This window comes from Coregonus clupeaformis, chromosome 6 (genome assembly GCF_020615455.1).
Source record: "Coregonus clupeaformis isolate EN_2021a chromosome 6, ASM2061545v1, whole genome shotgun sequence".
Classification (NCBI taxonomy): Eukaryota; Metazoa; Chordata; class Actinopteri; order Salmoniformes; family Salmonidae; genus Coregonus; species Coregonus clupeaformis.
This window is the reverse complement of record NC_059197.1, coordinates 6,800,650-6,817,334: the sequence shown is the minus strand read 5'-3', so window position 1 is coordinate 6,817,334 and position 16,685 is coordinate 6,800,650. Positions and strand designations below refer to the sequence as shown.

General features: G+C 48.9%; 1 protein-coding gene across 1 annotated transcript in view; it reads right to left on the bottom strand.

Annotated features, from left to right (window-relative positions):
• Nucleotides 1-9,521: 9,521 nt before the first annotated feature.
• The window catches only part of LOC123491070 (progesterone-induced-blocking factor 1-like), a 29,710-nt gene continuing 22,546 nt past the window's right edge, over nucleotides 9,522-16,685 (bottom strand). Inside the window, exons 3-4 of the mRNA XM_045220958.1 lie at nucleotides 11,672-11,854; nucleotides 9,522-10,170 (exon numbers count right to left, since the gene is read on the bottom strand). Of these exons, the coding sequence (XP_045076893.1) occupies nucleotides 10,117-10,170; nucleotides 11,672-11,854 (237 nt within the window). The 3' untranslated portion in view covers nucleotides 9,522-10,116. The remainder of the gene's footprint in view (nucleotides 10,171-11,671; nucleotides 11,855-16,685) is intronic.

The window sequence follows — 16,685 nt, the reverse complement described above, 5'->3', positions numbered from 1 at the left end:
CAAAAATGTTATGAATTGATTTAGACCAACAGCCCCCAGCACATAGCATGGATATCTCATAGACAATATGAGCACTACCACTAGACCAACAGCCCCCAGCACATAGCATGGATATCTCATAGACAATATGAGCACTACCACTAGACCAACAGCCCCCAGCATGGATATCTCATAGACAATATGAGCACTACCACTAGACCAACAGCCCCCAGCACATAGCATGGATATCTCATAGACAATATGAGCACTACCACTAGACCAACAACCCCCAGCACATAGCATGGATATCTCATAGACAATATGAGCACTACCACTAGACCAACAGCCCCCAGCACATAACGTGGATATCTCATAGACAATATGAGCACTACCACTAGACCAACAGTCCCCAGCACATAGCATGGATATCTCATAGACAATATGAGCACTACCACTAGACCAACAGCCCCCAGCACATAGCATGGATATCTCATAGACAATATGAGCACTACCACCACTAGACCAACAGCACCCAGCACATAGCATGGATATCTCATAGACAATATGAGCACTACCACCACTAGACCAACAGCCCCCAGCACATAGCATGGATATCTCATAGACATAAAATGCTGTTTACACTCACACATTATAGGGACTGCATAAGTCTAGGAGGGGAGTGGACCCAACTGGCACAGACCATATTTATTTTAAATGATAATTCACCACCAATACACAGAATAAGTTATGGAACTGATGTAAATGATAATTCACCACCAATACACAGAATAAGTTATGGAACTGATGTAAATGATAATTCACCACCAATATACAGAATATGTTATGTAACTGATGTAAAGCTCAGGAACACAGAAAGAAAGGAACATTGAGAAGAGGGAGGGAGGGAGGGAGGGAGGGAAGGAAGGAGGGAGGGAAGGAGGGAGGGAGGGAGGGAGTTAGGGAAGGAAGGAGGGAGGGAGGGAGGGAAGGAGGGAGGGAAGGAGGGAAGGAGTAATTGAAGCAACTCAGGGACAGACTTCAACACATTAATATGACACGGATAAGAACATGAGTCTGAATGATCAAGGTATGCGGACCATTTCTATTTTTAAAGCCAACGCCTTCTTTCCTTCGTCTAACAAATCAAATAGCGGAGAGGAGGAGCTACTGCCTGAGCGTCTGCCCCGCCCTACTAGATGACAACCAATCAGACTACAGCGTTGATTCAGGAGGAGGAGATGCTGTCCCCCCCTACTAGATGACTACCAGTCAAACTACAGCGTTGATTCAGGAGGAGGAGATGCTGTCCCCCCCTACTAGATGACTACCAGTCAAACTACAGCGTTGATTCAGGAGGAGGAGATGCTGTCCCCCCCTACTAGATGACTACCAGTCAAACTACAGCGTTGATTCAGGAGGAGGAGATGCTGTCCCCCCCTACTAGATGACTACCAGTCAAACTACAGCGTTGATTCAGGAGGAGGAGATGCTGTCCCCCTACTAGATGACTACCAGTCAAACTACAGCGTTGATTCAGGAGGAGGAGATGCTGTCCCCCCTACTAGATGACTACCAGTCAAACTACAGCGTTGATTCAGGAGGAGGAGATGCTGTCCCCCTACTAGATGACTACCAGTCAAACTACAGCGTTGATTCAGGAGGAGGAGATGCTGTCCCCCCCTACTAGATGACTACCAGTCAAACTACAGCGTTGATTCAGGAGGAGGAGATGCTGTCCCCCCTACTAGATGACTACCAGTCAAACTACAGCGTTGATTCAGGAGGAGGAGATGCTGTCCCCCCCCCCCTACTAGATGACTACCAGTCAAACTACAGCGTTGATTCAGGAGGAGGAGATGCTGTCCCCCCCTACTAGATGACTACCAGTCAAACTACAGCGTTGATTCAGGAGGAGGAGATGCTGTCCCCCTACTAGATGACTACCAGTCAAACTACAGCGTTGATTCAGGAGGAGGAGATGCTGTCCCCCCTACTAGATGACTACCAGTCAAACTACAGCGTTGATTCAGGAGGAGGAGATGCTGTCCCCCCTACTAGATGACTACCAGTCAAACTACAGCGTTGATTCAGGAGGAGGAGATGCTGTCCCCCCCTACTAGATGACTACCAGTCAAACTACAGCGTTGATTCAGGAGGAGGAGATGCTGCCCCCCTGCTAGATGACTACCAGTCAAACTACAGCGTTGATTCAGGAGGAGGAGATGCTGTCCCCCCTACTAGATGACTACCAGTCAAACTACAGCGTTGATTCAGGAGGAGATGCTGTCCCCCCTACTAGATGACTACCAGTCAAACTACAGCGTTGATTCAGGAGGAGGAGATGCTGTCCCCCCTACTAGATGACTACCAGTCAAACTACAGCGTTGATTCAGGAGGAGGAGATGCTGTCCCCCCCTACTAGATGACTACCAGTCAAACTACAGCGTTGATTCAGGAGGAGGAGATGCTGTCCCCCCTACTAGATGACTACCAGTCAAACTACAGTGTTGATTCAGGAGGAGGAGATGCTGTCCCCCCTACTAGATGACTACCAGTCAAACTACAGCGTTGATTCAGGAGGAGGAGATGCTGTCCCCCCCTACTAGATGACTACCAGTCAAACTACAGCGTTGATTCAGGAGGAGGAGATGCTGTCCCCCCCTACTAGATGACTACCAGTCAAACTACAGCGTTGATTCAGGAGGAGGAGATGCTGTCCCCCCTACTAGATGACTACCAGTCAAACTACAGCGTTGATTCAGGAGGAGGAGATGCTGTCCCCCCCCTACTAGATGACTACCAGTCAAACTACAGCGTTGATTCAGGAGGAGGAGATGCTGTCCCCCTACTAGATGACTACCAGTCAAACTACAGCGTTGATTCAGGAGGAGGAGATGCTGCCCCCCTACTAGATGACTACCAGTCAAACTACAGCGTTGATTCAGGAGGAGGAGATGCTGTCCCCCCCCTACTAGATGACTACCAGTCAAACTACAGCGTTGATTCAGGAGGAGATGCTGTCCCCCCCTACTAGATGACTACCAGTCAAACTACAGCGTTGATTCAGGAGGAGGAGATGCTGTCCCCCTACTAGATGACTACCAGTCAAACTACAGCGTTGATTCAGGAGGAGGAGATGCTGTCCCCCTACTAGATGACTACCAGTCAAACTACAGCGTTGATTCAGGAGGAGGAGATGCTGTCCCCCCTACTAGATGACTACCAGTCAAACTACAGCGTTGATTCAGGAGGAGGAGATGCTGTCCCCCTACTAGATGACTACCAGTCAAACTACAGCGTTGATTCAGGAGGAGGAGATGCTGTCCCCCCTACTAGATGACTACCAGTCAAACTACAGCGTTGATTCAGGAGGAGGAGATGCTGTCCCCCCTACTAGATGACTACCAGTCAAACTACAGCGTTGATTCAGGAGGAGGAGATGCTGTCCCCCTACTAGATGACTACCAGTCAAACTACAGCGTTGATTCAGGAGGAGGAGATGCTGTCCCCCTACTAGATGACTACCAGTCAAACTACAGCGTTGATTCAGGAGGAGATGCTGTCCCCCTGCTAGATGACTACCAGTCAAACTACAGCGTTGATTCAGGAGGAGGAGATGCTGTCCCCCCTACTAGATGACTACCAGTCAAACTACAGCGTTGATTCAGGAGGAGGAGATGCTGTCCCCCCTACTAGATGACTACCAGTCAAACTACAGCGTTGATTCAGGAGGAGATGCTGTCCCCCCCTACTAGATGACTACCAGTCAAACTACAGCGTTGATTCAGGAGGAGGAGATGCTGTCCCCCCCTACTAGATGACTACCAGTCAAACTACAGCGTTGATTCAGGAGGAGGAGATGCTGTCCCCCCTACTAGATGACTACCAGTCAAACTACAGCGTTGATTCAGGAGGAGGAGATGCTGTCCCCCTACTAGATGACTACCAGTCAAACTACAGCGTTGATTCAGGAGGAGGAGATGCTGTCCCCCCTACTAGATGACTACCAGTCAAACTACAGCGTTGATTCAGGAGGAGGAGATGCTGTCCCCCTACTAGATGACTACCAGTCAAACTACAGCGTTGATTCAGGAGGAGGAGATGCTGTCCCCCCTACTAGATGACTACCAGTCAAACTACAGCGTTGATTCAGGAGGAGGAGATGCTGTCCCCCCTACTAGATGACTACCAGTCAAACTACAGCGTTGATTCAGGAGGAGGAGATGCTGTCCCCCCCTACTAGATGACTACCAGTCAAACTACAGCGTTGATTCAGGAGGAGGAGATGCTGTCCCCCCTACTAGATGACTACCAGTCAAACTACAGCGTTGATTCAGGAGGAGGAGATGCTGTCCCCCCTACTAGATGACTACCAGTCAAACTACAGCGTTGATTCAGGAGGAGGAGATGCTGTCCCCCCTACTAGATGACTACCAGTCAAACTACAGCGTTGATTCAGGAGGAGGAGATGCTGTCCCCCCTACTAGATGACTACCAGTCAAACTACAGCGTTGATTCAGGAGGAGGAGATGCTGTCCCCCTACTAGATGACTACCAGTCAAACTACAGCGTTGATTCAGGAGGAGGAGATGCTGTCCCCCCTACTAGATGACTACCAGTCAAACTACAGCGTTGATTCAGGAGGAGATGCTGTCCCCCCCCTACTAGATGACTACCAGTCAAACTACAGCGTTGATTCAGGAGGAGATGCTGTCCCCCCCTACTAGATGACTACCAGTCAAACTACAGCGTTGATTCAGGAGGAGGAGATGCTGCCCCCCCTACTAGATGACTACCAGTCAAACTACAGCGTTGATTCAGGAGGAGGAGATGCTGCCCCCCCCTACTAGATGACTACCAGTCAAACTACAGCGTTGATTCAGGAGGAGGAGATGCTGCCCCCCCTACTAGATGACTACCAGTCAAACTACAGCGTTGATTCAGGAGGAGGAGATGCTGCCCCCCCTACTAGATGACTACCAGTCAAACTACAGCGTTGATTCAGGAGGAGGAGATGCTGTCCCCCCCTACTAGATGACTACCAGTCAAACTACAGCGTTGATTCAGGAGGAGGAGATGCTGTCCCCCCCTACTAGATGACTACCAGTCAAACTACAGCGTTGATTCAGGAGGAGGAGATGCTGTCCCCCTACTAGATGACTACCAGTCAAACTACAGCGTTGATTCAGGAGGAGATGCTGTCCCCCCTACTAGATGACTACCAGTCAAACTACAGCGTTGATTCAGGAGGAGAGTGCTGTCCCCCTACTAGATGACTACCAGTCAAACTACAGCGTTGATTCAGGAGGAGGAGATGCTGTCCCCCTACTAGATGACTACCAGTCAAACTACAGCGTTGATTCAGGAGGAGGAGATGCTGTCCCCCCTACTAGATGACTACCAGTCAAACTACAGCGTTGATTCAGGAGGAGGAGATGCTGTCCCCCCTACTAGATGACTACCAGTCAAACTACAGCGTTGATTCAGGAGGAGATGCTGTCCCCCCCTACTAGATGACTACCAGTCAAACTACAGCGTTGATTCAGGAGGAGGAGATGCTGTCCCCCCTACTAGATGACTACCAGTCAAACTACAGCGTTGATTCAGGAGGAGAGATGCTGTCCCCCCTACTAGATGACTACCAGTCAAACTACAGCGTTGATTCAGGAGGAGGAGATGCTGTCCCCCTACTAGATGACTACCAGTCAAACTACAGCGTTGATTCAGGAGGAGGAGATGCTGTCCCCCTACTAGATGACTACCAGTCAAACTACAGCGTTGATTCAGGAGGAGGAGATGCTGTCCCCCCTACTAGATGACTACCAGTCAAACTACAGCGTTGATTCAGGAGGAGGAGATGCTGTCCCCCCTACTAGATGACTACCAGTCAAACTACAGCGTTGATTCAGGAGGAGGAGATGCTGTCCCCCCTACTAGATGACTACCAGTCAAACTACAGCGTTGATTCAGGAGGAGGAGATGCTGTCCCCCCTACTAGATGACTACCAGTCAAACTACAGCGTTGATTCAGGAGGAGGAGATGCTGTCCCCCCTACTAGATGACTACCAGTCAAACTACAGCGTTGATTCAGGAGGAGGAGATGCTGTCCCCCCTACTAGATGACTACCAGTCAAACTACAGCGTTGATTCAGGAGGAGGAGATGCTGTCCCCCCTACTAGATGACTACCAGTCAAACTACAGCGTTGATTCAGGAGGAGGAGATGCTGTCCCCCCCTACTAGATGACTACCAGTCAAACTACAGCGTTGATTCAGGAGGAGGAGATGCTGTCCCCCCTACTAGATGACTACCAGTCAAACTACAGCGTTGATTCAGGAGGAGGAGATGCTGTCCCCCCCTACTAGATGACTACCAGTCAAACTACAGCGTTGATTCAGGAGGAGGAGATGCTGTCCCCCCCTACTAGATGACTACCAGTCAAACTACAGCGTTGATTCAGGAGGAGGAGATGCTGTCCCCCCTACTAGATGACTACCAGTCAAACTACAGCGTTGATTCAGGAGGAGGAGATGCTGTCCCCCCTACTAGATGACTACCAGTCAAACTACAGCGTTGATTCAGGAGGAGGAGATGCTGTCCCCCTACTAGATGACTACCAGTCAAACTACAGCGTTGATTCAGGAGGAGGAGATGCTGTCCCCCCCTACTAGATGACTACCAGTCAAACTACAGCGTTGATTCAGGAGGAGGAGATGCTGTCCCCCCTACTAGATGACTACCAGTCAAACTACAGCGTTGATTCAGGAGGAGGAGATGCTGTCCCCCCTACTAGATGACTACCAGTCAAACTACAGCGTTGATTCAGGAGGAGGAGATGCTGTCCCCCCTACTAGATGACTACCAGTCAAACTACAGCGTTGATTCAGGAGGAGGAGATGCTGTCCCCCCTACTAGATGACTACCAGTCAAACTACAGCGTTGATTCAGGAGGAGGAGATGCTGTCCCCCCTACTAGATGACTACCAGTCAAACTACAGCGTTGATTCAGGAGGAGGAGATGCTGTCCCCCCCTACTAGATGACTACCAGTCAAACTACAGCGTTGATTCAGGAGGAGGAGATGCTGTCCCCCCTACTAGATGACTACCAGTCAAACTACAGCGTTGATTCAGGAGGAGGAGATGCTGTCCCCCCTACTAGATGACTACCAGTCAAACTACAGCGTTGATTCAGGAGGAGGAGATGCTGTCCCCCCTACTAGATGACTACCAGTCAAACTACAGCGTTGATTCAGGAGGAGGAGATGCTGTCCCCCTACTAGATGACTACCAGTCAAACTACAGCGTTGATTCAGGAGGAGGAGATGCTGTCCCCCCTACTAGATGACTACCAGTCAAACTACAGCGTTGATTCAGGAGGAGGAGATGCTGTCCCCCCTACTAGATGACTACCAGTCAAACTACAGCGTTGATTCAGGAGGAGGAGATGCTGTCCCCCCCCTACTAGATGACTACCAGTCAAACTACAGCGTTGATTCAGGAGGAGGAGATGCTGTCCCCCCTACTAGATGACTACCAGTCAAACTACAGCGTTGATTCAGGAGGAGGAGATGCTGTCCCCCCTACTAGATGACTACCAGTCAAACTACAGCGTTGATTCAGGAGGAGGAGATGCTGTCCCCCCCTACTAGATGACTACCAGTCAAACTACAGCGTTGATTCAGGAGGAGGAGATGCTGTCCCCCCTACTAGATGACTACCAGTCAAACTACAGCGTTGATTCAGGAGGAGGAGATGCTGTCCCCCTACTAGATGACTACCAGTCAAACTACAGCGTTGATTCAGGAGGAGGAGATGCTGTCCCCCTACTAGATGACTACCAGTCAAACTACAGCGTTGATTCAGGAGGAGGAGATGCTGTCCCCCCTACTAGATGACTACCAGTCAAACTACAGCGTTGATTCAGGAGGAGGAGATGCTGTCCCCCTACTAGATGACTACCAGTCAAACTACAGCGTTGATTCAGGAGGAGGAGATGCTGTCCCCCCTACTAGATGACTACCAGTCAAACTACAGCGTTGATTCAGGAGGAGGAGATGCTGTCCCCCCCTACTAGATGACTACCAGTCAAACTACAGCGTTGATTCAGGAGGAGGAGATGCTGTCCCCCTACTAGATGACTACCAGTCAAACTACAGCGTTGATTCAGGAGGAGGAGATGCTGTCCCCCTACTAGATGACTACCAGTCAAACTACAGCGTTGATTCAGGAGGAGGAGATGCTGTCCCCCTACTAGATGACTACCAGTCAAACTACAGCGTTGATTCAGGAGGAGGAGATGCTGTCCCCCCCTACTAGATGACTACCAGTCAAACTACAGCGTTGATTCAGGAGGAGGAGATGCTGTCCCCCCCTACTAGATGACTACCAGTCAAACTACAGCGTTGATTCAGGAGGAGGAGATGCTGTCCCCCCCTACTAGATGACTACCAGTCAAACTACAGCGTTGATTCAGGAGGAGGAGATGCTGTCCCCCCTACTAGATGACTACCAGTCAAACTACAGCGTTGATTCAGGAGGAGGAGATGCTGTCCCCCTACTAGATGACTACCAGTCAAACTACAGCGTTGATTCAGGAGGAGGAGATGCTGTCCCCCCCTGCTAGATGACTACCAGTCAAACTACAGCGTTGATTCAGGAGGAGGAGATGCTGCCCCCCCTACTAGATGACTACCAGTCAAACTACAGCGTTGATTCAGGAGGAGGAGATGCTGTCCCCCTACTAGATGACTACCAGTCAAACTACAGCGTTGATTCAGGAGGAGATGCTGTCCCCCCCTACTAGATGACTACCAGTCAAACTACAGCGTTGATTCAGGAGGAGGAGATGCTGTCCCCCCCTACTAGATGACTACCAGTCAAACTACAGCGTTGATTCAGGAGGAGGAGATGCTGTCCCCCTACTAGATGACTACCAGTCAAACTACAGCGTTGATTCAGGAGGAGGAGATGCTGTCCCCCCCTACTAGATGACTACCAGTCAAACTACAGCGTTGATTCAGGAGGAGGAGATGCTGTCCCCCCCTACTAGATGACTACCAGTCAAACTACAGCGTTGATTCAGGAGGAGGAGATGCTGTATATGTTGTGATCCTCAGGGTCAGGGCTAGGGTCAGGGCTAGGGGTCAGGGCTGGGGTCAGGGGTAGGGTCAGGGCTAGGGTCAGGGCTGGGGTCAGGGCTAGGGTCAGGGCTAGGGTCAGGGCTGGGGTCAGGGATAGGGTCAGGGATAGGGTCAGGGCTAGGGTCAGGGCTAGGGTCAGGGCTGGGGTCAGGGCTGGGGTCAGGGGTGGGGTCAGGGCTAGGGTCAGGGCTAAGGTCAGGGCTAGGGTCAGGGGTGGGGTCAGGGGTGGGGTCAGGGGTGGGGTCAGGGCTGGGGTCAGGGCTGGGGTCAGGGGTGGGGTCAGGGGTAGGGTCAGGGCTGGGGTCAGGTCTAAGGTCAGGGCTAGGGTCAGGGCTAGGGTCAGGGCTAAGGTCAGGGCTAGGGTCAGGGCTAGGGTCAGGGCTAAGGTCAGGGCTGGGGTCAGGGCTAGGGTCAGGGCTAGGGTCAGGGCTAGGGTCACCAGCAAAACAGAAATCTGAAGACGAGTGGAGTGAGTACTTTTGACAGATTTTATATAAAAAGGTTTTACAACAGAACAAGAAACACAGATGAAACACTATTACCAATACAGTACTGTAAATAAAACCATAACAACAGCACAAGAAACACAGATGAAACACTATTACCAATACAGTACTGTAAATAAAACCATAACAACAGAACAAGAAACACAGATGAAATACTATTACCAATACAGTACTGTAAATAAAACCATAACAACAGCACAAGAAACACAGATGAAATACTATTACCAATACAGTACTGTAAATAAAACCATAACAACAGCACAAGAAACACAGATGAAATACTATTACCAATACGGTACTGTAAATAAAACCATAACAACAGCACAAGAAACACAGATGAAACACTATTACCAATACAGTACTGTAAATAAAACCATGACAACAGCACAAGAAACACAGATGAAATACTATTACCAATACGGTACTGTAAATACAACTGGTTTGGAGTGTCTACACAAATCCCATTTGATCCTCCTGTAAGGTCATTGGTCATTTAGGCTGGAGCTTGACTTTCCTGTGCCATTCAGGAGCTTCTTTATTTGTCTGGAAGAGAGAGAGAGAGAACATGAGATAGTCCAGGGAAATTAGATAGTCCAGGGAAACGTTACCTTATTTGTAATGCAGGTGGTGGTGCACTGACTTTTCTATCACTCCAAAATAACAATTGGATACGGCGGTTGCTAGTTGCTACCATAATACATTGGTAGACTGGGTCCTCCGAGACGAATTTCTCCACCTACTCGTAGTAACACGTTAGAGCTGAAAACGCCAACACCCGTAACAAGGGGACGACGTGCACTACCAAGCTGTCAGAGAGCTTGGTCTACTGGAGGTATTAGTGAGGATATGGACGTCAACAATCACAAATAGCACACTATTCCCTATTGGGCCCTGGTCTAAAGTAGTGCACTATATAGGGAATAGGGTGCCATAGGGCTCTGGTCTAAAGTAGTGCACTATATAGGGAATAGGGTGTCATAGAACTCTGGTCTAAAGTAGTGCACTATATAGGGAATAGGGTGTCATAGGGCTCTGGTCTAAAGTAGTGTACTATATAGGGAATAGGATGTCATAGGACTCTGGTCTAAAGTAGTGCACTATATAGGGAATAGGGTGTCATAGGGCTCTGGTCTAAAGTAGTGCACTATATAGGGAATAGGGTGTCATAGGGCTCTGGTCTAAAGTAGTGCACTATATAGGGAATAGGGTGTCATAGGGCTCTGGTCTAACGTAGTGCACTATATAGGGAATAGGGTGTCATAGGGCTCTGGTCTAAAGTAGTGCACTATATAGGGAATAGGGTGTCATAGGGCTCTGGTCTAAAGTAGTGCACTATATAGGGAATAGGGTGTCATAGGGCTCTGGTCTAAAGTAGTGCACTATATAGGGAATAGGGTGTCATAGGGCTCTGGTCTAAAGTAGTGCACTATATAGGGAATAGGGTGTCATAGGGCTCTGGTCTAAAGTAGTGCACTATATAGGGAATAGGGTGTCATAGGGCTCTGGTCTAAAGTAGTGCACTATATAGGGAATAGGGTGTCATAGGGCTCTGGTCTAAAGTAGTGTACTATATAGGGAATAGGGTGTCATAGGGCTCTGGTCTAAAGTAGTGCACTATATAGGGAATAGGGTGTCATAGGGCTCTGGTCTAAAGTAGTGCACTATATAGGGAATAGGGTGTCATAGGGCTCTGGTCTAAAGTAGTGCACTATATAGGGAATAGGGTGTCATAGGGCTCTGGTCTAAAGTAGTGCACTATATAGGGAATAGGGTGTCATAGGGCTCTGGTCTAAAGTAGTGCACTATATAGGGAATAGGGTGTCATAGGGCTCTGGTCTAAAGTAGTGTACTATATAGGGAATAGGGTGTCATAGGGCTCTGGTCTAAAGTAGTGCACTATATAGGGAATAGGGTGGCATTTGGGACGCACCCTGAGTGTTGGTTTGAGTTTGTTTCATGTTGGTGTAGTTTTTTGTGTGTTGTTGTAGTAACCTGTGTGTGTGTGTGTGTGTGTGTTGTGTGTTTGTGGAGGGTTAACACTCACGAACACGGTGGGTTTGGGTCTGTGTGTGTGAGGGTTCTGCTCATCCTCCTCTGTGGTTCTGCTGAGGCGTTTGGGTCTGCTGAAGGCCACCGCCGTCCCAGCCCCGTCAGGATCCAGGAGGGGCTGAGACTCAGTCATTCTGGACCTCATACTGAGCAGAACCTGCTTCATCACAGACAACTCCTGGAGAGGACAGAGGACAGAGGACGGGGTTAGGCTACACGACTTCATGTGTTGCTTAGAACAATGAAGTCCACTTCCACTGAAGAGACCCTACAGGACAGGAGACCAGATTACAATAGAAGAGAGCCTACAGGACAGGAGACCAGATTACAATAGAAGAGAGCCTACAGGACAGGAGACCAGATTACAATAGAAGGGAGCCTACAGGACAGGAGACCAGATTACAATAGAAGGGAGCCTACAGGACAGGAGACCAGATTACAATAGAAGGGAGCCTACAGGACAGGAGACCAGATTACAATAGAAGGGAGCCTACAGGACAGGAGACCAGATTACAATAGAAGGGAGCCTACAGGACAGGAGACCAGATTACAATAGAAGGGAGCCTACAGGACAGGAGACCAGATTACAATAGAAGGGAGCCTACAGGACAGGAGACCAGATTACAATAGAAGGGAGCCTACAGGACAGGAGACCAGATTACAATAGAAGGGAGCCTACAGGACAGGAGACCAGATTACAATAGAAGGGAGCCTACAGGACAGGAGACCAGATTACAATAGAAGGGAGCCTACAGGACAGGAGACCAGATTACAATAGAAGGGAGCCTACAGGACAGGAGACCAGATTACAATAGAAGGGAGCCTACAGGACAGGAGACCAGATTACAATAGAAGGGAGCCTACAGGACAGGAGACCAGATTACAATAGAAGGGAGCCTACAGGACAGGAGACCAGATTACAATAGAAGGGAGCCTACAGGACAGGAGACCAGATTACAATAGAAGAGAGCCTACAGGACAGGAGACCAGATTACAATAGAAGGGAGCCTACAGGACAGGAGACCAGATTACAATAGAAGGGAGCCTACAGGACAGGAGACCAGATTACAATAGAAGGGAGCCTACAGGACAGGAGACCAGATTACAATAGAAGGGAGCCTACAGGACAGGAGACCAGATTACAATAGAAGGGAGCCTACAGGACAGGAGACCAGATTACAATAGAAGGGAGCCTACAGGACAGGAGACCAGATTACAATAGAAGGGAGCCTACAGGACAGGAGACCAGATTACAATAGAAGGGAGCCTACAGGACAGGAGACCAGATTACAATAGAAGGGAGCCTACAGGACAGGACACCAGATTACAATAGAAGGGAGCCTACAGGACAGGAGACCAGATTACAATAGAAGGGAGCCTACAGGACAGGAGACCAGATTACAATAGAAGGGAGCCTACAGGACAGGAGACCAGATTACAATAGAAGGGAGCCTACAGGACAGGAGACCAGATTACAATAGAAGAGAGCCTACAGGACAGGAGACCAGATTACAATAGAAGGGAGCCTACAGGACAGGAGACCAGATTACAATAGAAGGGAGCCTACAGGACAGGAGACCAGATTACAATAGAAGGGAGCCTACAGGACAGGAGACCAGATTACAATAGAAGGGAGCCTACAGGACAGGAGACCAGATTACAATAGAAGGGAGCCTACAGGACAGGAGACCAGATTACAATAGAAGGGAGCCTACAGGACAGGAGACCAGATTACAATAGAAGGGAGCCTACAGGACAGGAGACCAGATTACAATAGAAGGGAGCCTACAGGACAGGAGACCAGATTACAATAGAAGGGAGCCTACAGGACAGGAGACCAGATTACAATAGAAGGGAGCCTACAGGACAGGAGACCAGATTACAATAGAAGGGAGCCTACAGGACAGGAGACCAGATTACAATAGAAGGGAGCCTACAGGACAGGAGACCAGATTACAATAGAAGGGAGCCTACAGGACAGGAGACCAGATTACAATAGAAGGGAGCCTACAGGACAGGAGACCAGATTACAATAGAAGGGAGCCTACAGGACAGGAGACCAGATTACAATAGAAGGGAGCCTACAGGACAGGAGACCAGATTACAATAGAAGGGAGCCTACAGGACAGGAGACCAGATTACAATAGAAGGGAGCCTACAGGACAGGAGACCAGATTACAATAGAAGAGAGCCTACAGGACAGGAGACCAGATTACAATAGAAGGGAGCCTACAGGACAGGAGACCAGATTACAATAGAAGGGAGCCTACAGGACAGGACACCAGATTACAATAGAAGGGAGCCTACAGGACAGGAGACCAGATTACAATAGAAGGGAGCCTACAGGACAGGAGACCAGATTACAATAGAAGGGAGCCTACAGGACAGGAGACCAGATTACAATAGAAGGGAGCCTACAGGACAGGAGACCAGATTACAATAGAAGGGAGCCTACAGGACAGGAGACCAGATTACAATAGAAGGGAGCCTACAGGACAGGAGACCAGATTACAATAGAAGGGAGCCTACAGGACAGGAGACCAGATTACAATAGAAGGGAGCCTACAGGACAGGAGACCAGATTATAATAGAAGGGAGCCTACAGGACAGGAGACCAGATTACAATAGAAGGGAGCCTACAGGACAGGAGACCAGATTACAATAGAAGGGAGCCTACAGGACAGGAGACCAGATTACAATAGAAGGGAGCCTACAGGACAGGAGACCAGATTACAATAGAAGGGAGCCTACAGGACAGGAGACCAGATTACAATAGAAGGGAGCCTACAGGACAGGACACCAGATTACAATAGAAGGGAGCCTACAGGACAGGACACCAGATTACAATAGAAGGGAGCCTACAGGACAGGAGACCAGATTACAATAGAAGGGAGCCTACAGGACAGGAGACCAGATTACAATAGAAGGGAGCCTACAGGACAGGAGACCAGATTACAATAGAAGGGAGCCTACAGGACAGGAGACCAGATTACAATAGAAGGGAGCCTACAGGACAGGAGACCAGATTACAATAGAAGGGAGCCTACAGGACAGGAGACCAGATTACAATAGAAGGGAGCCTACAGGACAGGAGACCAGATTGTATTACTGTATTAACTCTGCATTGTTGGTTAAGGGCTCGTAAGTCAGCATTTCACTGTAAAGTCTAAACCTGTTGTATTCGGCGCATGTCACCAATACAATTTGATTTGATGATTTGAAAAGCAGCTAGTGGCTAGTTCAAATCAAATCAAATCGTATTTGTTACATGCGCCGAATACAACAGGTGACCTTACCGTGAAACGCTTACAAGCCCTTAACCAACAATGCAGTTCAACAAATAGAGTTAAGAAAATATTTACTAAATAAACTAAAGTAAAAAAATCAAATAAAAAGTAACAATAAAATTGCATCACAATAACGAGGCTATATCCAGCGGGTACCAGTACCGAGTCAATGTGCGGGGGCACCGGTTAGTCAAGGTAATTTGTACATGTAGCTAGTTGGTTACAGAGCAGTGTGGTGGCTAGTAGCTAGTTGGTTACAGAGCAGTGTGGTGGCTAGTAGCTAGTTGGTTACAGAGCAGTGTGGTAGCTAGTAGCTAGTTGGTTACAGAGCAGTGTGGTGGCTAGTAGCTAGTTGGTTACAGAGCAGTGTGGTGGCTAGTAGCTAGTTGGTTACAGAGCAGTGTGGTAGCTAGTAGCTAGTTGGTTACAGAGCAGTGTTGTGGCTAGTAGCTAGTTGGTTACAGAGCAGTGTGGTGGCTAGTAGCTAGTTGGTTACAGAGCAGTGTGGTAGCTAGTAGCTAGTTGGTTACAGAGCAGTGTTGTGGCTAGTAGCTAGTTGGTTACAGAGCAGTGTGGTGGCTAGTTGGTTACAGAGCAGTGTGGTGGCTAGTAGCTAGTTGGTTACAGAGCAGTGTGGTAGCTAGTAGCTAGTTGGTTACAGAGCAGTGTTGTGGCTAGTAGCTAGTTGGTTACAGAGCAGTGTGGTGGCTAGTAGCTAGTTGGTTACAGAGCAGTGTGGTAGCTAGTAGCTAGCTGGTTACAGAGCAGTGTTGTGGCTAGTAGCTAGTTGGTTACAGAGCAGTGTGGTGGCTAGTAGCTAGCTGGTTACAGAGCAGTGTGGTAGCTAGTAGCTAGTTGGTTACAGAGCAGTGTTGTGGCTAGTAGCTAGTTGGTTACAGAGCAGTGTGGTGGCTAGTAGCTAGCTGGTTACAGAGCAGTGTGGTAGCTAGTAGCTAGTTGGTTACAGAGCAGTGTGGTGGCTAGTAGCTAGCTGGTTACAGAGCAGTGTGGTAGCTAGTAGCTAGTTGGTTACAGAGCAGTGTGGTAGCTAGTAGATAGTTGGTTACAGAGCAGTGTGGTAGCTAGTAGATAGTTGGTTACAGAGCAGTGTGGTGGCTAGTTGGTTACAGAGCAGTGTGGTGGCTAGTAGCTAGTTGGTTACAGAGCAGTGTGGTAGCTAGTAGCTAGTTGGTTACAGAGCAGTGTGGTAGCTAGTAGATAGTTGGTTACAGAGCAGTGTGGTAGCTAGTAGATAGTTGGTTACAGAGCAGTGTGGTGGCTAGTTGGTTACAGAGCAGTGTGGTGGCTAGTTGGTTACAGAGCAGTGTTGTGGCTAGTAGCTAGTTGGTTACAGAGCAGTGTTGTGGCTAGTAGCTAGTTGGTTACAGAGCAGTGTGGTGGCTAGTAGCTAGTTGGTTACAGAGCAGTGTGGTAGCTAGTAGCTAGTTGGTTACAGAGCAGTGTGGTAGCTAGTAGCTAGCTGGTTACAGAGCAGTGTGGTGGCTAGTAGCTAGTTGGTTACAGAGCAGTGTGGTGGCTAGTTGGTTACAGAGCAGTGTGGTAGCTAGTAGCTAGCTGGTTACAGAGCAGTGTGGTGGCTAGTAGCTAGTTGGTTACAGAGCAGTGTGGTGGCTAGTTGGTTACAGAGCAGTGTGGTGGCTAGTAGCTAGTTGGTTACAGAGCAGTGTTGTGGCTAGTAGCTAGTTGGTTACAGAGCAGTGT